Source organism: Carassius gibelio, chromosome B5 (assembly GCF_023724105.1).
Source record: "Carassius gibelio isolate Cgi1373 ecotype wild population from Czech Republic chromosome B5, carGib1.2-hapl.c, whole genome shotgun sequence".
NCBI lineage: Eukaryota > Metazoa > Chordata > Actinopteri > Cypriniformes > Cyprinidae > Carassius > Carassius gibelio.
Window position 1 is genome coordinate 36833988 of NC_068400.1, and position 27750 is coordinate 36861737.

Sequence of the window (27750 nt, forward strand, 5' to 3'; positions counted from 1 at the left end):
TGTAAAACTATGTGCAGCACATTTTGCTGAGGACAGCTTGCTGAGGACAGCTTTCTCACTCAGTTTAATGCCGGATTCGCAAAAAGATTATTCCTGAAAGATGGAGCACAATCCATCCGCTGGCACAATCATAACTCGTTATGTATTTCTGAAGGAGGGACTTTATTGAACAAGGAAGTCATCAGCCCGTTTTTATGACAGTGAAAACAGCGGTATACAGATAGGTGAATTGTGTGAAAAATACTGTGTTTTTTTCACACACGAAACATGAACACATGTTATATTGCACACTGTAAACACAATCAAAGCTTCAAAATAGCACGAAAAACGGGACCTTTAAATATTCATCTGTACATCACAACTATGGAAACACTTTAGAACACTTGAAATAAAGTGAACAAAAACTTTTTGGTGCATTATAATGTTTTTGTGCCTTTCGTGTGGCTCAGAAACAACACAGAATAGTATACCCAAGATACTGGATTTATTGAAAGTGTCAGTATCGGAGATGATACCGATCTTGGTAAGCATTAGAGAAAAATACTTATCAAAAACAACCCCAAACTTTAAACAGTAGTGTACTTATGAAAATACACATTAAAATATGCATTTAATAACTAACAGGCCTCTGACTTGATTAGATCATATCAGATATGCAAAGTGGAGAATTCAAGCAATGGCAGGACAAATGATGTTGTGAGCAATAAAGTACAGACTATTAAAACCAAATTGTTGAACCTCATCTTCAGCTCAAAATCACTTAAGAGTCATTCAGCTTCAACAGCAGTATAACTATTGGCCCATTAATAAAATCCCAGCATGCATCAGTGTTAATGAATCTATCAAGTAGCTCAATGGACTGTAACTAAACATAAACAAATGAAAGTGCAAATGCAGACTCCAGATCTTATCTGTTTTTATTTTTATCTTTCATTTCTCTCTGAATATATGCAGTAATTTTTTTTTACAGATTGAATAATGGGTATAATTAGGACTGCAAGACATATGTTGATTGGCACAGTCAGTCTAATGCTGACTTAATGTGATTGTTATGACACACCTCGTTCATCTTGATATGGCTGCTGAAGCGGTGAATGATGCTTTGATATATTGGGCTCAAGATTTATTATCGTAAAGAATCATGTTTAGATGTCTGGTAGAAGTCATTTATCTTTGTTGGCCATGGATTGTCTCTTTGCATGAAATTTAGTGCCACAGCTCTGAATAGCGCCATAAGAGGAGTAATTTAAGAGGTCCTTAAACATCGCTGACACATAGTGAGAAAAATATTTTTCTTGCACAAACATCTTAAATATAAAATCACTACTTATAGGAAAGTGGCACTGCAGTCAACCAAATCAACTAAAATGGTTAACAAACATCTATGTTATGTTTTCAGTGCATAACACTTGCATAAGGTCAGACTTAAAAAAGCTTAGGCTATTTGTGAAAAAAATTGTGCTCTAAAAGCTCCAAAGCATAAGTCAAAAGCTGCAATTTCCCTTCATTCACAAACACCACCCACCCTGAGCTGAACTGTGTGAATCATATGATCTCTTTAGCCAGGTAAAGTGCTGCCCAGCACAGCTCCAAAATGAGCCCTCTGAGAGGACGTAATTTAAAACATTAACAATTGGTGACCTCTGGAATAACCTTAAAGGAGCCAGAGAGCCCCACTGGCAGCAAAACACAAATGGCAGTGTTTCTCCCAGGAGAAACAGTTCATTCTATTGTGCAAATCAAACACGTTTAGAGCCGGATCAGTGGTGGTGTGGAAATAAGAGTCTATGGCAAGTCCAGGAGATCGCAGGATATGCAGAGAGGAGATTGTTCCTGTGATTGAGAAGTTGTCCTGGGCTAAAATGAAGCTCCAATTCAAACTGTGTGTGGATTATAGACAAGTGTGCCAAACAGCACAGGCCAATTCACTTCCATAGAACAGCTCATTGAGCAGTGATTTCTCCCATCCTCTCTTTCCTTTTCATTTACTCTTTAGCACTTTTGTTCTCATACCCAAGCCTTATTCAATTTGTCCTCATCCATTTGGTCTGCCTGATGCATACTGTCCCTGTAAGAGGCTTCCAATAGACATAAATGGCAATCCACATTCAATGCTTCTAGTTTACCCATTCATTAAATGAGTGATAATTAGCTATGGGTAATCAGTTCAGAGGTAGGACAGAGGTATCATCCTGCACTTTCAAGGGTCCATTTGTTTAGGGCCATTAGGAAGAGTCGGTTGTAGCTTGTGGTACAATTAACTCTAATGCCCTTACACTCCACAGCATATGGCAGGGAAGCTCTCCAAAGCTTTGATAGTAGATAAACAGTTTCAGGTCCATGAGAACTACTGGGTATATATCAGCGTAAATATTCAATAAAGATCCCACAAAGGAATTCTTTAAAGCAAAGTGCACTACCTTATTCAAGGTTTAACTTAATTTGACAGGAATGAAAATGAAGCTCAGAGGGATGTACTTACAATTGCTCTCAATGGTTTATAGCCTACCACTAATTGGTGTTGATTATTCAGCAGAAAAATACTTTTCCACACATTTTTAATAGACAGAAAACCCTCCAGAAAACACAAGCCTGTCTGGATTATATACATACAGTATATATACTTACTACATACAGTGCATGACCATTAAAGAGACTGTAAGACCCAATCCCAACTCTATCCATTAGCCCTTCCCCTTTCTGTCTCGATTCTCTTTTGGTTGGAGGGGTAGGGGTAAGGGGAAGGGTCAGATAGCCCTTCAAACAAAGATTTTTCGGGACCACACTTCAAACGAAAGGGTATGAATTATCTCGGCAACATGGCTGCTACAGCGAACAAAAAGACACATAAATGTAAGCTTTTTAGCATAAATATATATAAAATAAAATTTTTAATTTATGTATAAAATTAAATTTATAAATATATAAATTTAATGAAAAGTAATCATTTGATTTATGTTACATTCAATCGTTGTTGAACGGTCATGTTACTCAAAGAAATGTTGGCATAAAAAAATGGCTAATATTTGATAACGTCATATCATTACAGACTGCATGATAGTGCCACAGCATATGTCTGATCAGGGCGATAACTGCCGTAGACATTGATGGCGGCTAATCCCCCAATAATTAGAAATCGCTAAACCATTTTCTCAAATATTGCCTATTTGAGAGAAAGAGAGAGACAGAGACGGAGAGAGAGAAAGAGAAATAGAAGTTGCGTGTATTCGCGTCTGTGCATTTATCTTTTTAGAATGAGTTTACTTAAAAACAGCGATTATATCCTCTCGTTGCTGGAAAATATAATGTAGGGATTCAGTATTTAAACTATTTAATAAAAGTCATGGGGCACCGTTGACTATTTTAATTCTCCTAGATGTGTGAGCTGCGCGATTTCCAATATGTGTGTGTGTCAGTAAGCAGCTCATTAATATAGAACGATAATTAAAGGCTCTAATGCACACCAGTATATGTGTGTATTGTAAGAGCTAGACGACGAATAATGACGTGACAGCATAGTAGTGGTGTCCCAATCCTTAGGGGAACATTTTCTCCCCTAACCCTTGAGACTCTGTTTCAAGGGACAAGGGGAAGGGGTAGGCGGAGGGTTAGGGTTAGGGGAAAGGGTATAAAATAGAATTGGTATTGGGCCTTAATCTATCCACAATGGACTCAATATCAGTCCCATCATAAATGAAATATTATGCTACTTTGAATAATGCCATATCAGAGTTCAGATAAAATGCTCATTTTTTTAAACCTTGTTTATCATTTTGATTTTTGTATGTACATTTTTTTCCACTTACACCACTGTTCGAAAGTTTGGAGTCTGTTGATTCTGCTTCAGCGTTTTGAAAAATGCTCTTATGCTCACCAAGGCTGCAATGGGCTAGGTGCACAAGACAGCACCGGTGAGCTTCAGAGACGCGAGTGTGTGCATACTTACTTCCGGTCTTGCGACGCTCGCACTGACTGTTAGGGAAACTTACATACGAAACTTGGCTAGATGTATATAATTAATGATTTTCACATTTAACAGCGGATAGTGGTATAACAAAAACATGGGGAAACATCCTCCCTACATTTTTGCGTACCTCTGTGTGGAAATTCATCAAGATACAACGCGGAGATTGCTTTATTCTTCTGTTGATTATGCGGATCAGCATCAGGTCAGGTCCACAGGGATTACTTCTTTCAAACACAAACCACTCAAATATTCTATTTCAATACTTTTCATTTTCGAAGAGCTGGTTTTGTTCTGACTGTTATGTAAGATCAATGTTTCTGACTGTCAAACAAGACACACAGAGATTTCTGATAAAGCATGTTTTATAAACTTTATTTGATAACATAATTTATAACTAACTGTACAATTAAACGTAATATAATTATGGTAGGTTTGCATTAAATAAAAGATCGCTGTTTGCATTCATGTGTGTTTTTATCTATGTTTATTTGTTTTGTGAAAAATCTGCAGCATAAATCATTATCTGTCTATGAGCAGCCATGTATATTGTTATTCTTTTGTATTAATTATCAGATTAAACAGATATTAAAATTAGTCATGTATTTTTTACTGTGTAAAATAATAAAATATGTTGTGAAAATTACGATGAAACAGACTGATGTATGTGTACAATTGAGAAATGGATACTTCTTAAGATAAAATCGCAGCCCACGTCTAACAATGTAAATATTTCATTAAAAAATTTATAAATAATGCAAATATTTTCGAGAAATAAGTAATTTGTACGTTTACATATTTGGTAAGATAAAAATACATTATGTAGCTGTGTATACACACCATGAGTTCAACTTTCATCTTGTGAACATTAGTGTATTTAATTCATTCATCAGTCCCAAACATACACAAGTTTCAAATCCACTGGCTCAGTTAACATTTATAGTATAGTAATAATAGCAGTGTATATCTTATTTGCATTTGAAGTGATATTATGAATCCTGTAAACATATAGAAGGCAATATTTGGACTTCTCCGGTTCTCTGCACTGACATTTAGCACAACCAGAAATATCTACGCACAAACTCGCAAGACCGGAAATCCAAGATGGCTTAGATATGCAACTTGCCCATTGTTTTATCAAATATATAGTAAAAACTGTGTAATATGGTGTTCTCCATTTTACTATATGTTCAAATACAATTTATTTCTGTGATGCGTTTCTGGTGTCTCATGACTCCAGTGTCACAGGATCCTTCAGAAATCATTCTAATATGCTGATTAGCTGAGAACAATTGTGCTGCTTCATTTCTGTGGAAGCTTATTTTTTTTTATTTAAAAATAAATGTAGTTTTATGACTACAAAGTTCAGAAAAACAGCCTTCATTTAGAGTAAATTAGTATTTATTCATTTTAAAAAAATGTGTGTAGCAAAAGTAGGCAAAGTTGAAAAGCCATAATTAGTACCTTTTCTAGAATATTAAATGGCCCAATTACATAGTCCACTGCTATCTATGTGTGATAACTGCCAAGAACTAGTCACTAATCCTTTAGGGGGGTGAATTAGAAATGTGAAAATTGAATCTCCACCTCAGTAACTTTTGGGGATTTACCATGGATTATTGAACTGCTTTCCTCACCACCAACACTCTGTTTTAACTGTCAATAATTTTGGAGACCATACTTCTGTGTTTACACTCAGAATCTTAAAGTCAAGCCAAGCTGGCCTTGGATCACATGCTTTGTCAGCCAGAGAAAACGGGATTTCCAAGCAAAACAGACTTGTATGCATGAACGGCTCTCTCTAGTTCAATGTAAACAACTTTTAATTTTATCTGTGCAAATGAAAAGTAGCTTATTTATTAAAAGGCAGTCTCTGGGTGTTAAGATAGCCTGCTGTTTGAACACTGATAGGACATAATGAGCAATCCTTCAATGAGACAGAAGCCGGGCCAGATGAGGTAGGAGGGCTGATTAAAACCCTTTCTTAGTGCTTTCAACTGTAACTGTTTTAGTTCAGTAGGTTCTTACGGATCATATGAATTGTCTACTCTTAACCAGACTTCCTCCTCACCCTGAGGCATTCTGTGTTTTTGTCACATTACAGCTGCACAATTCCTATACCGAGGCGGGTATACCTGAGAGGGAATTTCAGGCAGCTTCCTGAAAACCTGAGGAGCTGAAAACATCCATCATACCCTCAGCTACTTTAAATGCAGACATCAAAAATGTAACCTTTTGCAATTGATCTCTCTGATCACGTAATGGATTTTGTGTCTGCCTGACTGACGACTGTAATGGGATTCAGCTCTTCTTTTAGCTGATAAGAGACCTGACAGTTCCTCAGGCCACCACTGAAAAGTTGCACACAATAGTAAATGGAGCTCCTCAAAAACTCAACCTCTTAGGGCACATCAGGTAAAATTGGCGAGAGACTCAATCAGGGGAAAAAAAATCCCACTATCACTAATAGAGAGTAAAATAGAGAGCTCGATGATAACATAAGTGGACACACTACCATGTATACCTTGAGAAAAAAAAACATCTCTAAAAACACTTACTATTTATAGAGCTTAGTTACATCATATCTGTATCTAATGCCTAAAATTTTAAAATTTCTATTGTGAGTAAAAAAGGAATGGAATAATTTACAAATCTCACAAACATATTTTATTCACAACAGAATATAGATAAAATATCAAATGTTGAAAGTGAGACATTTTGAAATGTCATGCCAAATATTGTCTCATTTTGGATTTCATGAGAGCTACACATTACAAAAAAGTTCGACAGGTAGCAATAGGACAGGTAGCAATAAGAGGTCGGAAAAGTTAAATGTACATATAAGGAACAGCTGGAGGATGAATTTGCAACTTATTAGGTCAATTGGCAACATGACTGGGTATAAAAAGCCTTCCAGAGTGGCAGTGTCTCTCAGAAGTCAAGATGGGCAGAGGATCACCAATTCCCCCAATGCTGCTGCGAAAAATAGTGGAGCAATATCAAAAAGGAGCTTCTCAAAGAAAAATTGCAAATAGTTTGAAGTTATCATCATCTACAGTACATGATATCATGCAAAGATTCAGAGAATCTGGAACAATCTCTGTGCCAAGGGTCAAGGCCGTAAAACCGTACAGGATGCCCGTGATCTTCGGGCCCTTAGACGGCACTGCATCACATAAAGGAATGCCACTGTGGAAATCACAATATGGGCTCTGGAATACTTCCAGAAAACATTGTCGTGAACACAATCCACCGTGCCATTTGCTGTTGCCGGCTAAAACTCTATAGCTCGTCAATTTCGCTTCAAACTTTTGCTTTCTAGGTGCGTCTATTTCGCTCGAGATGCACGAATCCATTCAAAATTTTCAAGCTGCAAACTAGATGCAGTAAATGCAAATTTGACGCTCTATTCACGTTTGCCGTGAACACAGCATAATGCTTCCTTCTCAATTCTGGAGTATTTGCGTTCAGCCTGTGTGAGGGTGCGTGATGCAAAAGCAACAGTCTTTTCAGACCCGTCTGGGTGCATTTGAGTGAGAACGGTGCCCAGACCATAATTAGAATCATCAGTTGTAACGATAGTATCTCTGTAGAAAAGTGTCATTCCAGGGCTATTATAAGGTCTTTCACCCGCTCAAAATTTTCTTTGCCTCAGGCATCCAGGTGAATGAAGCAGATCGCGAGTCAACGCTCTGAGGGGCTCAACCACTGCGGAATAATCGGGTATGAAATTTGAATACCACGATGTGAGCCCAAGGAAAGATCGTAAGCCGGCATTATCAGTTGGAGCTGGAGCTTGTGAGACTGCAAGGACATGTGAAGCAATCAGCTGTAGTCCGAGTTTGTGTGTCCTCATAACGACAGCTTTGTCTGTCTGATGTGACATTTGTCAAAGTTCAATTTAAGTCCAGCTGTTTCTAGATGCAGAAGTGCTGCATTCAAGTTCTTGTCATGTTCCTCAAGGGTCTTTCCTGAGACAATGACATCGTCCAAGTAACATTGAACATGTGCAAGTCCTTTAAGTATGGTCGACATCAGTCTTTGAAAACAACTCGGCCCTGACGCCAGTCCATAAGGTACTTTCTTATAGCAAAATAAGCCTTCATGCATAATGAATGAAGTAAGGCTGCGGCTATCCTCATGCAGTAGGACTTGGTGATAGGAGCTTTGAAGATCTAGCGTTGAAAAGACAGTTGATCCCCTCAGCTCTGCAAACATTTCTTCCATGTGACGAAGTGGAAAACTGTACACTACTATGGTCTTATTTGGTTCTTGCAAGCATGTGGGGGCACTCTTGGGTGAGAAAGAGAGCCCTGAGCCAGCCATCCACACATGGAACCGAGTCTGACAAAGTTGCAACAAAAATACATCCAAATGGTTTTTTGGAGCTTTGGCCATGCTTAGCACGAGAATCCAACTCTTTAACAGTGTAAACAACTCTGAATGCATGAAACAGCATAAGACCTTCCCTTTAAATGTATAATACGTATTTTATAAAAAGACCATACATATTTTTTGACCCTGCTTTAAGTGATTACATTTTAAGTTTACAATTGTACCATACAATGTCAATGTCATAACACCAGGAGAGAAAGCTGAAGCCATGCATTGACCCTACCGCCCAGGGCACCCTGTGTGAAGGCTCTTTTGGGACATGGCAAGTGGCGGAATCGAGGCGGTGCCCACACACCACAGTCTGCACCACAAATGAGTGATGAAATACATACTGTGGTGCAAATGTCTCCAGTAAGTCCTGATAATAAACCAATGTCATTCCACAGAATCCAAGAGGGCCCCCATTAAAAATACTCACTTGGAATCTCAAAAAATTTCCCCTGTGTGTTTTATTACTGTAATCATTTTACGGCTAAAACTATAAAAAGACAGGTAGCAAATAAAAGTCGTATTGTGCCAGATTTGGATCTTAGAACATGAGTTTGGCAACGACACTACAAAATAAGGAGAATGTACATAGGTGCTTGAGTTCAAAAAGTTTAAAGGATGTTAAAGTCAAACATTTGGCTTGACTTCAGCTATGCTGCAGCTGGACAGTCGGTGTAAAACTCTGAATGACCCCATCCATTGAGGCCACACTAAATAGAAGAGGCAGGATTTATGGCCGCCTTCGTTAGTTGTGTCCTCCATCACTCAGCACAATGTCTAACCTTGTGTTATGGCACGGCAGCCCTCCTCTCGCATCCTGAGACAAATAGCATCTCTACTGCCTCAAAGCCACTCCACTAAAGGCCTCTACTGACAGGAACAGCTTCACTCTCATTGTCAGAGTGTCAAGGCATCATCCACTTCAGCTTAATCAAAAACATAAAATAGAGGAAAATAAAATAAAAATCTGAAAATAAACATGTAATGAAATAAAAAAGTACAATTAATTTGTTGTGTGAAAATTGTGGCTGGACTTGCGGTTACTTTGTTTTGCTTTCAGCTAACTTCCTATGTTCTTATTTGATTCACAACCACACAAAACTCTTTTCTCGTAATGTAAACCTTGACGTGCAGTGTTTGAATAAGAAATACAATTGGAAATGCCCTTTAGGTAAGCTTGATGGAACAGATGGCTTATGCAAGAGAAAACTGTGAGACCACAAACTAATCAATCAAACCAGGCTAGCAGTCTTATGCAAGCAGCAATTAGAGAAAAAAAAATGCTTACCGAAGCTCTAAGCATTTTAAGCATGACGTGAAATAAAAACAAATGAATATGATGCTGCTATAAAATCACCATGCTGTAATCCCTTTAGGACAATTGAGCACTTTTTTCCAGATAAGATGGGTGGAATTAGTATTCAATAATAGGAGCATAGGCAGTGCTTAACTACATCAGGGAAAAAGCAAAAAGGAAATCTCATTTACATTGCTTCAAACACAGTCCCCTAATAAGCTAAAGTAATTCAAATTCAGAAATACTGTAGTCTCGCTGGCACTTGCAGGCTTTGGGGTTCTACCATCTGTTTTTGAGCCAGCAACAGCAAAACTATAATGATTAGGGGGATGCGATGGAACCAACAGCGGTGATATGGGCATATACTGCGGCAGCATTGCACACATACAGTATATAACGCATTACAAAGAGTAAAGGTTTGGATTATGATGTGTCAATGAGCATGATTCCAGGGGGAGGTGAAACAGCTGTTGCCATTGATTAGCATGATAATTCTGGCACTAAATGGTCTGCAATAAAACAAAAATACAGAGGAAGGATTTCTACACAGAGCCGACTCTTAAGCTTCCCTGGCTCTATTTTCATGTACATCATAAGAAGCGGCACATCAGTCATTTTTTAGGTTATTGCTTATGGCTATAAATATATATATATATAATTTGTTTTTAAGATTGTCATTTATGATAGTTCTACTATAACAAAGTCTAAGATGCCAATTTGAAGTAGCTTTTGATGATTTCATCATATCTTTCAGCATCAAAGCTGCTTTGTACTGCATTCTTACTATAAGCCACTAAAGGCAGTTGGGTCCATACCACAGGTAATTAATAAAGACACTGTGAATGTCACTTATGCAGTATGCTGAAAATAAATAAATAAAATAAATTTGAAATAAATTATTTTAAAAAAAATGCTATTTGCACCCCAAGGGTTAATTTCAATTTCTTTATCTGCTTCATCCCTTAATCTCTCTCTGTAGCTCTGTAGATAAATCCAGCATTTTCAGTGATGTTTAGAACAATAATCACTGTCATATATTGAGGGAAAAATCTTGTCCTGAGAAGTTCATTCCACTCTTTATTTTCTCATTCATGCATGGTACTTTATCAGTCTTAGGTGTATATAACTTTTAAGTAGTACAGTGCTACGCGGATATATTTGCATATGCAAATTTGCTATATTGCGAAATAAAAAATATAGCAAAATCTCTAAAAAGAGACACTCCCACAGTAACAATACATACCATCCTTCCGCCAGGGCTCGCAAAATTGGTAGCCCGACATCCGGGGGCCTTATATTTTCCAGTTTGGCTACCAAAATGCATCACCACCCTGCCTGGTGGGCTATCTTATAAAGTAAGATAAAATCCCTTCCTTGATTTACATTTTTCATTTGCTTGTAGGGCTGAAATAGTTTTTAACTGATCATTTGCATGTATTTCTAAAGCCAGGCATAAACTCTGAAATTTTCAGCTCATTTTGAGCCATCATACAACTCTGTCTGGCATCTTTTGACCAGGGGTTAAAGTGAGTGAAAGTGACATGACATACAGCCAAGAATGGTGACCCATACTCAGAATTCGTGCTCTGCATTTAACCGATCCAAAGTGTACACACACACGGAGCAGTGGGCAGCCATTTATGCTGCGGTGTCCCGGGAGCACTTGAGGGTTCGGTGCCTTGCACAAGGGAACCTCAGTTGTGGTATTGCCAGTCCAAGACTCAAACCCACAACCTTAGGGTTAGGAGTCAAACTCTTTAACCACTAGGACACGACTTCCCCAAGAGTGAGAGCATCTGCCGAAACCCGGGATTAAACCATGGACCTTTTAGATCTTCAGTCTAACGCACTCCCAAATGAGCTATTTCAGCCATAAGAGGTGATTGCCGAATTGACACCATTGTTTGGGGTGAAAGTACTAACATGCCTAAGACTTTTGCACAGTACTGTCCTTTCAAATAACATTGTTGCTACTTTATAAATAATGACCATACACTCATTCACAGAACTGTTTGAAGACATTTACAGACAGCACTCATTTTAACTAAATATCAGAGAGATTGACAGAGACAGTAGAAACATTAAATAATGACCCAGATCGTTAAATACATTTATTAGACTTTACAGTAAGGGAAGCTTGGGAAATGAGAGCATCCAAGGAGCGCGTGAAAATGGATTTATTTTAAATATTTTTAATGTTATTTAATGTTATCCATAGTTTTTATTCATAGCATTGTTCTAAAAGTATCGATATGGCAACAATTGATACCCAACCTTAGTTATACCAACAATAGAACCCCTTCCAAAACACAACAGAAAATGTCATTGATATCAGGGTTATCATGAAAATTGTTATGGTTTTAATGTAAACTATAATGGTGTCTATTTGATGGATTCTATTGGTGGGATGTAATATGGCATATATCAACAAATAGAACAACAGTAATCCTATTGGAATAATACCCACAAAACAAAAAGGGAATTTTTTTCATGGTTTAATGGAAACTACAAGAATTTCTGTGATAGTTTCTATTGTTTGTTTGTTTTTTCAGCAGGGTAATGGTACTCATACTCATACTGCACATTATTGATAATATTGAGCTGAAGCTTGACTATGCTAATTTTAAATTGCAAATCAAATCGCAATCACAATATCTGTCAATAAATTAGACATTTTCCCAAATCACACAGCCCTAGTAGTTGGTGCATCTTGTGCTCCCAAATGCACATTAAAGCAACCCAAACTAAGATTAAAATGTAAAGTTATATAAAGCTAAATTTACTGAACACAGCGCTGCACTTCACTCTGAAACACAGCACATTTATTTTTTAATTAAATCACAGCCTTTGCAGTTTGATAATCACATCAAGCTTTATCATGATTTTGGATTTATTTCAATTAATTGTGTAGCCCTAAACAAACATACCCTAATCTGATCTCGTAGTGTTTGTGCTGTTCTTAAATGCAATGTAAACACACTGTGCAGATAAGACTTAAGAAAGCATTGTCATGCATGGGTAATCAAATTTCCCATATTTAAATCACTTATTGAAAACATAAATTCAGGTAGACCATCCTGCTCTTATATGCAGATCTTTATTGCAGATAAGCATAGGAGTCTAACGTGAACAGAAAGTACAATTTGAGGCTCAAACCACAGTAATTCAGAGCTCAGGGGTTAAGAGTTGAGTAGGATTCCAGCATGTTTCTTGACAAAACTCTGATTGAGAAGCAGCATTAATGTGATCAGACTCAAAAAGCTCACAAGCATCTAGATGTCATTTAACAATCCTCCTTAAAATGGGCCCTTTTCTGAAAATGCTGACTAGGGATGGATTAAACAAATGCCTGAGCCACCTCTGCTCTCAGTGAAAGTATTGTATAGAGGAAAATGCCACAAAGAAAGCTAACATCTTAAAATCAACATGTAAAAAAATTAATTACTGGTATAACAAAATTAAATTGGTCAATCAAAGCAACAGAAGTATTAAAATCATTATGGTTATATTCAACAGTCAACAATCATATTTCATCTATATTGCCCATCTTTTTTTATTCTAACACGTACAATCACAAAATAAATTATGACTTGTTATCATGCTTATGCTTGGTGTGAATACTTAAGTTCATGAATAGATTCCAGAAAGAAAAAGTTTTTAATTAAACTTTACTTTCCTCTTGGCCGCCAGCCCACCAAAAGTCTGTGAAAACAAAACTAAATTAGCTTTAGCACTCTCACACATCTCCTCAAAATGCAGAGTTAACCCGCTTACTGTAGAAAACTTGTGAAAAAACATGTTTTTGAAAAAATAAAGCTCCAAAAGGCAGCCGTAAAGGCATGTAAATTCATACTAAGAGGGACCACTGCACCATTTTGTCATTAATGTAATAACACCACCCTCATCTCGCTCCCTCTAAATGATCTAAAAAGCATTCAGACCAATTTCCAATCCCACAAGTGGATTTTGGTCCAAAGGCTTACAAGGTGCATTAGCAATACCTCTCATTCACTCAAGTGGACTGGCATGCTAATGTGACTTGCCAGTGCAGACAGTGTTCGGGAGCGCAAAGGCGGCACTGTGCTGAAGGCCTTTTATTAGAAATTATACAAGTACGATTAATAAACATCACGTCAACACTATCTCGTGGGATGTGGTGCCAGAAAAATTGGCCACTGATAATGGAGGAGTATCCAACTTGTTTGCCTGTCATGTTGCCTCCTAAAGCCACATCTGCATGAAAAAGTGCTGAAGAGATGCAAAATTAGACTGAAAAACTCAAACCTAAGTCCATTATAATAAAAGCTGAGAGGAAAAGTTTGAACTAAATTGCACAAATTAGAAACATTATACAAAAGAAAAGACTAGCGCTGAATTAAGATCATGGTCTTGCCCAATTAGTCCTCTCTTTCAAAGTGTGAAATGTCTAATGAAAATTCTTAAAAATGGGCTAAAAGAAATGAGAATGCTACTTTGTTGTGAAAAATAGAGCTGTTGGACTAAATATTGAAACTTACAGAACACTGCTTGTCAAAAGCAAATTAGTGGACTGAAATGAATTGTTGCATATAACCATTCATAGTTTAGCACATAATTACAACCATACATATTAGAAATACTGAAACAGATAGTTTGTCTAAAAATGTCATCAAGCGAGCAATGAATAATGAATTAAAGTTTTTAATTAAATCTGTTAATCATATAAAGCATTCGTGTCTCTTCAAAAGACCAGTCAAATAATATGGATTAGCCTATATTAATAAACCAGTCGATTCATATGGATTATCTTCACAATATATTTTTTGTAGTTTTTGAAGTGTCATAGGTTGAAGTGTCATTTTGGGTAAATGTTCCTTTAAGATACCAATATACTTTGGAAACTTATGAACTTTCACTACATTTCTCAAGCTCAAATAATGCTGATAGTATTCTTCCCTTGTAAAACTGAAGACTCATACTGTGTTTGAAACATCAGTGAGGATTGGAGAGGTGTCCTGTCAGAAACACATGACGAATAGGTTGATGGTTTCATTTTAAGTTGAAACCATTGAAGCCATTACACACAAGATGCGTGCTTAAATTCAAAACTGCACAGCAAAACAAAAAGGTCCATAACATGGGAAGACAAAAGTTCAACATGTTTTAATTTTACATGGCATCAAAACAAGGCATTAATGGACTGAGACACTGAAGAAGAAAAAAAATCAGTGATCCAAAGATGTCTATCTAGCATGTTTGCAATCCCAACATGTTCTAAAATAGAGACAAATCTGGCCCAAATTGTTGGGACTGTTGCAAAGAGTACTGTTTTCCGATAAGCTTTGAATAAAAACAGAGCAAGTTATGCTGTAGCTTGCTACATAGAGAGCTCAGGGATTGTTCTCCTTCAGCAGCCCTGTAGCACACCAATAGAGATAAATGTAATCACTGCACTTTGTTCTCCCCAGTGATATCACGCCTTCTTATTACTTCTCAACCAGTCTGACTCTCAGTCCAAGATCAAAATCTTATTTTGTTGCAGATTTGCTTTGGGCTTCAACCCTCTCCGATTTCAGCAGGTAATTACAGCTCAGTGCTGCTGCCTTTAGACCAAAGACACATCAAGTCACAGCTACCTTTCCTAAAGATATGGGATGCGCCAGTATCATTGTTGATTGTCCTTTTAAGGTTATCTAAAAAAAAACCATGTCTAATGAGAAGTTTAGGACTTGAAGCCAGTCTTAGATCAGCAAAAGAACTTAATTCTAGCAGTGCATGTGAATCCTGCCCTGACATTTATGTTTCTGTATTTATTTAAATCCCTATAACTGTGGCAAGTTTCAGCTCATCAAAAGGAAATGTTGATGACAAAGGTGGCCTTTAAGAAAGGCCTTTGACTGAAGACAAACCAAGGAAAGTAACATTTATCAAAGTCTAATACCAGGGCTGCTGAAGCAAATAGAAAATGTCATTTATCAAGATATGCCACAATGCTAGACAACCCATAGCATTATCATGGATTTTTCAACTAAAACGGTCTTGCCAAAAATGCAGATATTTTTAGATATCTGATTTTTTTTTTTTTTTTAAATCATGTAATGCAAGCAATATAAAATCTTAAATTTAGTCTGTTCTTTAAAGATGTCTTTAACTCAATCACAACCCAGTACTGAATAAAGAGTTTTAGCAAATCATTTTACTTGTGTTCAGTGGTGTAATTTTTTGAGTTTCTGAACTGTACTTGAGTTTTTATATTTTAAGCAACTTTTACTTTTACTCCACTACATTTCCTAATTAAAATGTATACTATTACTCTTATACATTTCCCCTAAGTATATTCGTTACCTACTACAAAATAGTCAGAAGAACACAGACTGCAGGAAAGCAGGTTTGACGAATCAGTGGTCTGGCATTTACAAGTTAGATTCCTAAAAACACTTTTGCTCATGTGCAAACAAGTGAGCGCTGTGCACAACCATGGTTGATTTCATTTCCTAATCTGGGGTGGGATACAGCATCATCTGCGATAATTTGGTAAGTGTTGTCTTAGTGGTGTGCAATCTGACGTTATAAAGTAGGCTATATCACCAAATCACACACAGAGTGTACGCACATTGATTTAATAGTCTATTAAAACATCATTGTATTTTGAGTACACTTTCTTCTAGAAAATTAATTAAAAAAATATAAATAAACAAAAAATTCAAAATTCCAGGGATTCTAAATTGTAGACAGCAAAAATGCTTCTGAATGCTTTTTATATTTATAGGTACAATTTTTAAGATATTTGCAGTAAAATATTCCAAAAACACTAGGCTAGTGTTATATATTTTGTCCAGCTGATTACTAACAATATCTCTAATGTTGCAACACTTGTAAATCTTGATAAAAATCAAGATTAGTATTATTGGGCATACAGGCCAAAATTTGTTGGCGATTGTTATTGTTTTGGTAGTGCGCCATCTAGTGGCAGGTCCTACAACCTGTACCTTTAATGTAGGCCTAGTTAACTTAATCTGTATCACACAAAGAGTATCATTTACAAGTTCAGAAAAGCAATAAGTGCGAAAAAATACGAAAAATACTTTTCATACTTAAGTAAAATAAATATCACATACTTTAAGACTTTTACTCAAGTAATATTCTAAACGGTGGCTTCGACTTCTACCAAAGTAATTTTCTGGTAAGATATCTTTACTTTTACTTGAGTATGGCTTTCGGGTACTTTATACACCACTGCTTGTGTTTGGATTTGTGACGGTGTCAAGACCATTTTGCGGGTAGTTTAGTATTTTTTTTATTTGTTTTGCTAGTTAAAAAACCTTTTGTATATTTTTCTGTCTCTATAGATTTATAATTTTCTATAGAGACAAAATCCAGATTATGCCATTTTTTCTACCTTTCAATCCAAATACCTTTAGATGTCAGCCTGCATGTTAGAAATTTAAGAAAATTTATTAAATAAAAATCATCTATAAGAGCAAAAACACACTACAAAACACCCAAGAGAGTGGTTTGTAGTAAGTATTACAATATCTAAACCCTACTATGTCTAAAGAGTCAGTAATACTACTGCTGGAAATTAATCACAGACCAAATGAACCCCAGCTAATTTCCCGGGATTCTGTGCCTTTCCCTCTGCTGATCCGAATTAAATCAGAGCCATAACCATAACCACCAAACTCATGTGGGGATTCAAAACCATGTGCACAAATGGATTGAGCTGCCTCAAGTGCCACAATGACTGGTGATCCTATGCTATCTGGCAGCCCACTAAAGAGGTTTCAGCTACGCAACACTAAGAATTTGATGTAAATGTTAAGACCACTCACACAAAAACAGCAGACTGCAAAATGATGCAAGGAAATTTTGGCATAATTATCCATTTACCAAAAAAAGGCTTAAACATTGTTACTGCTTCAACTTAACTAAAAAATAAAGTTCAATTTCTTAAAAATGAAAAGCCAGTGATTTTCCCAACCATTTTTTCAAATGATAATGCACTATTTTACAGAGATCTCAAAATAGGCCTAGATGTTATAATCACTGTTAAGTTGACAGATCCTATACTGTACCACATCTGACAGAGTGATTTATTTTTGAAGTGACATCTGCTAAATTACAGGCATGCAATTTTAGCAGCCTAGCAATGGCACTGAATTATAGGCTTTCAGTCAAAACCAAAGAATTGCAGATACAAGATGTGAAGGGTCCAAATATTTCATATTCAATAAAACTTTTAGGAAAATGTGTTGAAAATCATACCTTTTGTCCTGCAATTACGAGTGACAGTAACACCAAACCTTTTTTATGTCATGAATGTGTAGCCTCAGACATTGAAATCTTTATGACCTTTGACCACAGACACATAATAATAATAATCTAATGACAAAGCACTGCTGTTCTCTCTAGCGATGAACATAATTACTTTGATTCGGCTCTGATATTGTACCGCATCCCTCACTGATGAAAAGCAAGCTTACAGATTGATGTTTTGTTTAATATTTAGTAGATGGGCTGCGGTTTACTTTTCAATCTGACTGCTTTCAGTGAAGCACTTCATTTAGGCTGCATAAATATTTCAAAGTACCTCATTAATTATTTGAACCCTGGATGCACAATCAATGTGTTTCCATTAATTACAGTTTATTCAAAATTCATAGTCGCCTGCCCGCTCATTGATATATTTACACAAACAAATTACACCGTTAGACATGTACGCCGATGTACCCATTCTGTTGATGTAGTGGCTCATGTTTCACTGACAAAATGTCACAGCCATTAACACTGCCATTTTTGCCAGCTCTATATTCAATCGAACAGTCTCCAAATCCTGACCATAAGACATTCTAACAACAATGGAAGGACAGTTTTAAAATTCTTCTCTGACCTAGAGTCAGTCTTTACATTCAAGGAGCTCAGCTGTGATTTTAATAGTATTTCCTAATTTGATATTTGCCCTCTGGATAGTAGTTTTTTCACAACAAGGACAAGCTTTATACATGTCGTATGGAAATGGGAATGGAGGGGATCAGTCAGATGGGATAGATGGCTTTTATCCATGCGTCCTTCCACTGCATGAGACATTAAATCACTACAAATCTGCTGCACCTATGAAGATGAAGAACACAATGAAAGACAAGGTGTGCATGCCATGCGGTAAACCTCAGTCATGTGTGCAGTCCAAAAAACGTGCTTCTAGATGTGCACATATGGTGAACTGCCATAATGAACAACTGCTTAAATGCATAAAATGTTGCAAGACTAGCATTACTTTAAGCACAGAAAACATAATCTGAGAAAGAAATGCAATTTCATTAAAGCTTCACCACTCAAGTGAAACTTTACTTTAAAGGGGTCATATGATGCTGCCAAAAAGAACATTATTTGGTGTATTTGGTGTAATGAAATGTATTAATGTGGTTTAAGGTTAAAAAAAAACACATTATTTTCCACATACTGTACATAACTTTTCTCCTTTATGGCCCGCATGCTGAAACGCATAGAGCTTGCGGCAACCACATGTAACGACCCTGGGCTGGACGCTGCTTCATCCATGGTGAAAGCCAATCCAGCGATCCACAGTGCAAAGTTGATGTATTTCCTCAGGGACCAGCACAGATCAGCTCCAGGCATGACAAAGCAGATATCATGCTCTTTTCAAAGGCCAAACAAAGTAGTTCACTCTTTTTCACTGTGAAACACACAGCATCTATACGACATGGCGACAGTGGCAACAACAATAATACAACAAGAATAAAAGGTACGCCTTCTTTCTTTGCGTGAACATCTGGTCGGTGTTATGCAAATTAGGGCTGTCACTTTTGAGAAAAATCTAATTCGAACAGAAATCGAATATCATGCAATATATAAAAGCCTGTTGACTTTTGCTTTTTATCTAAGGTGAAGTTTTTTTAAACATTTGTTTCTTATTTAATTGGTTCCACATTGTTAACTGATTTTTACTTTATTAAAACTTTGTGTAATTTATTTATTTTATTTGATATCAAAGTGTATGCTGTACCTCCAGGCTTTCTTTTTCGTTTTGCTAATAAATATTCTACATTTCTTATTAAAATGCACACGTCGAATTTACAAGCTATTTAAAAGTGAAGAAAAGCGAGGAAAAGAGGTAAACCTTCACTTTGATACCGGTTTTATTAATGTTGTCACATGTCGATTAAATGGTGAGAAAATGTCTTTACATCACAATCCTACTGAACAGTTGAATATGTTCTACATCATCAAAATTTAACCTTGGATGCCAATCTGATAACAAAAATTATTCCCATCAAGTTTGCAGCCACAAAAAAAAAATATATATATAATAATAATTTGTGATATGATTTTAATGTCTGATAACACTATATATTTATATGGTCAGGAAAAAAGGAAGAATTAAAAAACACAAAAATTGAGTTATAAAATATTGCCCTTTAATATAAAAGGTCATTTCTGGTACTGACCTAATGTTTAATGTGATATTGTAAAGCACTTCAAGGTGAGAGTGTTATTACCCAGAGGTTTTCCATTTGATCCAGCTTTCTCCTGTTGTCCCATTGCTGCGTAAGCTAACTCTCTTCTGGCCCATCAGCTGACCCAGTGCTCTGACCCTTATTCTATATATATGGATGTGAGTGTATGTTTCAAGGTAAGAGCTCGAGTTGTCTACAACACCACTGTCCCTAAAGTGTTTCTGACATTTTGTACACTGTTATAACTCACCCTTACTGATGTACATATCGCTTTGACCTCATGAATACCAAAATGTCTATTTTGGACTATACATATTTATGCTGAATAAAATATCTATTCCAAATTTAACTTGAGAGTCATTTATACTGGTCACCTTTGGTTTAGTATAGAAACATTGGCTATATTTTAGCTTGATGTAATCAAAAGTGTTTAATAATTCAATAGTAAGTTATGATCTTACGATTCAAAAGGAAGATTAACCTCTAAATGAACACATTATGCTTCTGGCTTGAACAAAGAAACGTTTATTGAACTGGATGGTATTTTGAATAATCAACTGTTCTAAAATAGAAGAAAAAAAGCTAAAGCCTAATACTGTACATGAAAACCCTGTAGAAGAAGTAAGAGTTTTAGAAATAATTCCATGTTGGAAAAAGGTTCAGCATCATTTGTATTGTAGTACCATGTTTATGACCTACTTCATTCTCCTGGATCAAAGGCATCGTGAAATGATGATAGAATATTCCTGAACTACTTTGTCCTCTTCTAGTTCTATGACTCCTAAATGCAGCATCAAAAGCACCAGAATTAACATGACCCTTGGTGTGGGTGCAGGTTAAATCAACAAAAAAGCTGCCTAGCATTCTCCTGGGATAGATAAGAAGAATGTAGTGTCAGTGAGAGGCGGGTGGAGCCCACTGTAGGTCGGGCTCAGAAAAACTTAGACACTGGAACAAAAGAAAAGGGCACTTATGATCGAAACTTGGAAAGCACAGAAAAGAGAGAGCAAAAATGGCTTGAGGCACTCCAAAAAAAAAAAAACGTGATTTTATACCACTCAAAGAAGATCGGAGAAAGTGTGTGTGCATAATCTAGATGTTAGTCAAGCGGAAAGAAGAAAAAAAATCAATAAATGCCACCAGAGATGATCAAAGTTTGGTTTCTTCCCCCACACTTATTGCTTCTTTTGATCTCCTGTTATTCACTCCTACGTAATCGTGAAATAATGATACTACACACAACTTATTATCCAAAAAGTCTAATACTTAGCCACTGCATTTCTATTTCTAGATTACAGAAAAAATGGTTTAAGATTTCCATCAGAGACAAAATGGCTTCTTTAAGCTGCACTTTCGAATTACAAAATTGCATTTCTAATGCCTCGGCCGGGAAGGCCTGTAAACTGAACTATACAGCATATAGCAGTAAAATAATCTGTAAATGAGAGGAAGAACACTTTGAATATGGTTCACTTTAATGTGTGTGGATAAAACAATTTACTGGAGGACAGAGAGTGATATTCTTGCAGAGCAGACACAGATAAATCCTATAAACCTAACAACTACCCGGGCAATAGGGACTCTATCATAAAACCAGCTTATAAAAAGCTCATTCGGTCTGTGCCATCTGTAAACAACACTCACATGGAAGTGGTTCCTAAACCAGAAATACAAGGTCTACGCATTTAGGTATGATACAAATCCATGTAATGAAGCTATTTTATGAACATACATTACATAATTCAGGGAACAAGGCTACATATTATAATTCTAAACCTAAACCAAGAAAGAAATCACTTTCAAGGATTCCAACAATTGTATTTGATTTTGTTTCTATGAATATAAATTTGTTTTTTTTTCTCAGCAAGTTTGCTAAAATAAACAACTCACCACCTGTAAACCAAACACTTGTCTTTGCAGGTGGTTTAAGTTGTGCATTAGTCACTGTTACAAAACAGAGTGGTTCTTTTTTCTCTGTTTACCTCTTTGGGCAAAAGTGACTTGAAACAACTGTAGCCCTATGTAGCCACATATTAGCAACCACCTTATATTTTGCATTTAAATAAAACACTGACATTTTCTTAACATTAATTTACCACACCAAAACCTGTGTGTCTGAAAACCACATTTCTGTACCACAGTTTCCTACACCATAGTGATATATAAAAAAAAAAGTGTTGTGTGCTGATTTGTTTTTTATTTTGGTGTGATTGTAGAAAGAAAAAAAATTATGCATTGTCAAGTTTGGTCCAGTACACAAAAAGAAATGGGAAAATGGGGGCATCTCTGAGGACTGCAAACTGCAAGCTCCAGATTTCATCAGCAATGGCATACAGAGCATTTGTTTAGATTATTGTGTAAGAAGATTTGTGTTATTCTCCACTCAATGCAAAAAAGCTGGTAAATATTCATATTTAACCTTGAGGTCAAAACATATTGTGCATCTGTAAAGAGAAAAACAGTTAGCATTTCCTGACACACAACCTCTTTATTGTTGTTTTTCATATGGCATTATCTTTTTCAGCTACAGTATACTGAATCCTGCCTGAAGATATTTTGCTTCTTGGGGAAAAAAAAAGGCAGCTTTAAGATAAATAATTCTCTAAATGTAAATATTTCAGTTAGCACCAAATAAATCATGCAATGATGATGACAACAGTCATTTTTTCTGATTACAATGCTTCCGAAGATCTAACACTTATGACTAATACATAATTTCTCACATATTCAGATGTTATCGGAAGTAATCTTGCAAATGTTGTAGAATGTGCGAAAGAGCCCAGATAGTATCTTGCATCTTCAAACGTCGTAAAAATAAAGGTAATTTGAATGACAACAATTGAACATTATCACTATATCTTTTGAATATATGTCTATGTTTATACAATGCAAACACATTTACAGACTTCACATGGTTAAAATAAGAGGCTAGGCACTGCACTGATCATTTTGAAGAGGAGGTGATAAAAAAACAGAAAAAAAGCCTGAAGGTGGATAAGCCCACGTTACTTCTAATTTAGACTAATGAAGTTAAAGTCACTCTTCACCATCCAAAAAAAAAAAAATATTTACACACAGCTCTGAAGAAGAGCATAAAGAAAGCAGTCACAGCAAGCTCATATTATTTTTTGCACACTTGTATCTATGAGCTAATAATGCTTAAGGTTATACTCTCTAGGTACTTTCTCTTACCAGATTTATTCCATCTCTGAAGGCCCTGTATGAAAATTGTTTTTCCTTTCACAAAAACAAGGATCGATCATGTAATTTCCTTATTTACCAACACAGATCCCATTAGGGCCTAATAACAGTTTCAGGTAGAGAATCGTACTTTCGCATAAAACAAGAAGGTGGTGCTTTTTTACTGACGCTCATCTGTGACTGCTCAGTCATTTGGTTTCATTTAAATGTAAATTTTAGCAGTGAGCAGTACTGCATTGGCACACTGTTAGCAGATCCGAGCTGGTGATAGATTTTTATAACTGCGACGAAAATACACAGAACCTCTGTCACTTCAAGACTTCCAGGCTGCTTTCTCTCAATGAGCGGTCTACTGGTGGAGTTTGGCGGCTAGACAATTTCACTGCTAAAATTAGATTGTTGCTGCTAAAACTGCATTGTATATGAGTGCAGTCATTTAAATTCAATTTAAATCCTTTAGCACAAGGCAAAAAAAAAAGAGTTATAATCAAGCTGCAGTGAGTTTTTCTTTATCCTTCTTCCCAAGTATACACAACTCTTATACACAATGCACAATCAAGTACATGAACAACTGAATAAACATGGGCTGTCTTTTGGATCAATTGCCAAGTGTAGTCCGACTTAGCAATAACCACATTAACTAGGTTGGTAACAAAAAACAGACTGGTATGATTTCAGTTGAACTAAAGAATTTAAGTGACATTTAATAAATTAATTATTATTTTAGTCTAAATTAAATTGAACTTTTATAATGCATGTTAATGCATTCCATAAATTAGAAAATAACAGTAAAAGAGTAGTCATATTGCTGACATATTTTAAGTGTAAGGCAAAAGTGAATGACTTCTAATGAGGGTAATCTGCAGAAGGATCTAGCTTAAAAGTTATCTGATAAAGGCTGCACATCTTCATATCATAGATCTTCATATTTTTGCTAAGGAATATGTATGTTTGATAATGAGAAACCATTGGAAATAGTTTCAATAGTTAGAATGAATGAATGCACCTCTGCCAACTAATAATTAAAAAATTACGTACAGAGTTGCATTTTAACTTGTTTTTAAACTTGTGCTAGCAGACCTTAATTCACTCATGTCTACGCAGTCTGTGCCACCTTCTGCTAGTGAACCAAAGAAAGGCTAACCATTGCGTGTCATGCGTGTTCCACGGGGCATGCACACTTGACTGGATGCATTGAGAACACTTTTAAAGTTTCATATAAGCCCCATTAGGCTTGCTGAGAGCAGTGTAGCACGCAAGAGGTCTCAGTTCCTGATCTTTCACGTGAGTTGCACTCATTGTGAAGATATGATGTTCATCCACATTGATCTCTGAAAAGCGTGAACACATCTCAGACAAAAATAACAAGCTGTCGTGGCTTAAAAGCTGACCTTTTGTAGATCTTACACGGGCTTAAGGTATATCTCCAGTCTTTTGTGACAACTGGATAATTTCAAATATAGGCTAAGTTTTAAAAATAAGACTGCACTCATGAAGATCAATGTTTGATCTTTATTTTATTTTTTTATTTTTTTATTTTTGACACTATACAACAACAATAAATGTTTTATATTATTTATGAATAAAATATAAAAAATACAACAACACTGACAATACAAATACTTTTCTTTAACTTCCCCATCATATTTTCTAATAAATATTATTATAATTAGAATCATATTTTCTAATACATATTATTATAATTTTCATTATCATTATTATTATCATCATCATAATAATAATTATTATTATTATTATTATTATGTCTATAAGTAAACTTTTAAATCACTGTAATTACGCAACTGGATCACATCGCATGACAGTCCATCAGCTTCACCTTAATCCACACAAGTCAAGCGTACAGAATGTAAAAAGGCAGCGGGACAATACTGCTGAACACTGCATTTCACTACGTTATCTTAAGTGATGTTTGACTCGACACAAGTGATGTCAGTACAAGGCTAATAACAGAGTTGCATTTAGTGAATGTAAGTGCCGCAATAATGACATTTAGTAGACTACATGTGAGCTAGAAGAAGATACGTAGTCTACGTAAATATATGGTCGCCTGTTGAATATTTACTTTATATTGAAACGCTTATTGTCTTCTTATCAATTTCTTCAGTTTTCTTTTGATTTCCTAACAATCCCGACAGGGATGGTGGGAAAAATGTGCGGCTCCGTTTCAGAACACGTTACAAACTTTCCATTTCACTGTCAGTCTCACCTCAGTGTTTACATCCCACCGTTAAAACGGAAAGTATACAAATAAAAACACAAATACTCATTTAGTAGCTGTATATATATGGATAAATGCTTAACGCTATCGCATGCCAAAGCGCGTTGGCAAAGCGGGAAATCAAACAGGTCTCTTAAGATTCTCTAGCCAGTATAAAAGTTAACCTAATTTTAGCAGGGTATTTAGTGCATATAACACTGTAAATATCACAAACATATTTTCTCCCACGTACAGCTCTTACCTCGGCCGCTGACGATGGTTGCACAGAGCGCGAGAGCCAAGATGATAACTAAAAAGCGCCGACGTCCCTTCACAGTAGTTCCCATTTCTATTCTGTTTCTCTCAGTCATTTTAGAGGGTTAAATTCGTCCGGTTTTATAATGTTGAGACAGCTTCTTGCTTTTTGCTTTAATGGACTCTCTCTCACTTTATTGGGCTGACTTCTTTTCGAAAGCTCAGTGGACATCATTTCTGCGCGCCGAACTTCAGACACCGCGCCGGCTTGTGCCCTGCTTCAGAGCCTAGTTCTAGTGCACTCAGACTTGCAGGTGCCGCACGCTCACTAGCAGAACCAACCAATGGCGCATCGTGATGGGCGGAGTCACGTTCACCACACGCATCAGCACCAGTCAGGTGGGAATATTCGTGAGCTCACTTACACTGGGAAGATATCGCGTGGTCTTATAATTGAATTTGGATGTAGCTTTTTGAAGTGCGTTTGGAACCTAATAGGGAGAATATTGCTACACTGCCAAAAAAAAAAAGTTGACTTCAGTAAAAAAAAAAAAACTGTTTAATGCTTGGCAGACTTGCAGCTGCTGGATTTCCTCAGGTTAATTAAAAGAATTTAAAACCTTAGACTGTCTCTTTTCTAATTTTAAATATTTTCTTTTAGTATTTAATGTTACAAAAAAGTTTTTGTAGGCTGCTTTCTTTTTATACAGTTGAGCATTTATAAATGGATGAGAGCCTTTAATAAATATTTTATGTGGGAATTTGGTCTTTATAATGCATCTCAAAAACAAAACTATTCTACCTGTATATGTGATTTAACTGTACGCACAAGGTCACAGATAATATACTACAATATATATACGATATATTTATTACAACATAACATACAAATTCATTATAGCTATATAAAGAATTAATATTGATTATCGCATGTTTCAGATAAAAACTGCTTAGCTATTTTATATTTATTATCTGTCAATTAAGATAGAATTAAAATAAATCAAAGCATCAAGGATCCATGTTACCAACCAATAGAATAGAATCCACTCAATTCCAGCTGAACTCCACTCAAGTTTTTCCGATTCATGCTCCCAGCATGTAAGAGAGAGAAAACCAGTGTTTTTATTTGCCAGAGAAAACACAGATGTTTTGACATTCAAAAAACCTGCTCCTTGCTTTAGGCAAACTCCATTTCCACTCTGTAGCGTTCAATTATGTAGTCTGGAATGCTGTAAATATACACAAGCAGAGTGTGCAAAAAAACATTTATTCTGTTGGACTAACCTTTGGGAACATGTTGACAGTCGAACAAATCTGAGGACCAGAATGAATTGTTGTACTCTATCATAATTTAATACATGCTAATAACTTTAGTCTTCCATTGCTTGTTTGTTTGTTTGTTTTTAATTTTTTTTTTTTTTTTTTTTTCTTGTCTAATTTAATTTTTGTCTTGCAAATATTTTACTCTGCAAAATCTGTAGAACTGTAGAATCACTTAACATAAAAAACTTAAATAAATACTCAGATAGCATTTAAATGTGCAATGTAGCCTACCATAATGGAGAAATGTGCAAACATGCATTATGGTTTCATGCATAGATTCACAATAATACAATAATCTCCCCTTTAGTTAGATAGAAGCACTGAGTAAGAAATAATTTACATATCCAATAGACATAAATGATGCACCTGAGGGGGCAATATTACATTTGAGAAAGCAATTCAAATGTATAATGTGAATAACCTTTTATGGGCGGCATTTAGAAAAATAGAGTTTTTTTTTTTTCTCTAAACCGACTTATGCAAAAAAGGAATATCATGCATTCTTTGTTTACTACCAGAGGAAAACTGCATTACAAAGTTTGACGAAAAACAGTTTCATGATTTTTTATAGTGGGTACAAGTATATGTGGAATTTTGTATAATACTGTGCTTTCATATGAGGAAAGGTTGCTGTAAAGGAAAATGTCAATATTTA

At 36.0% G+C, this 27750-nt stretch overlaps 1 protein-coding gene across 4 annotated transcripts in view; it reads right to left on the reverse strand.

Moving 5' to 3' along the window:
* The window catches only part of unc5db (unc-5 netrin receptor Db), a 116663-nt gene extending 90608 nt beyond the window's left edge, over positions 1-26055 (reverse strand). For all 4 annotated transcript variants that reach the window (XM_052555390.1, XM_052555392.1, XM_052555391.1 and 1 more), the window contains exon 1: positions 25780-26055. In XM_052555390.1, the coding sequence (XP_052411350.1) occupies positions 25780-25888 (109 nt within the window). In that variant the 5' untranslated portion in view covers positions 25889-26055. The remainder of the gene's footprint in view (positions 1-25779) is intronic.
* Positions 26056-27750: the final 1695 nt, after the last annotated feature.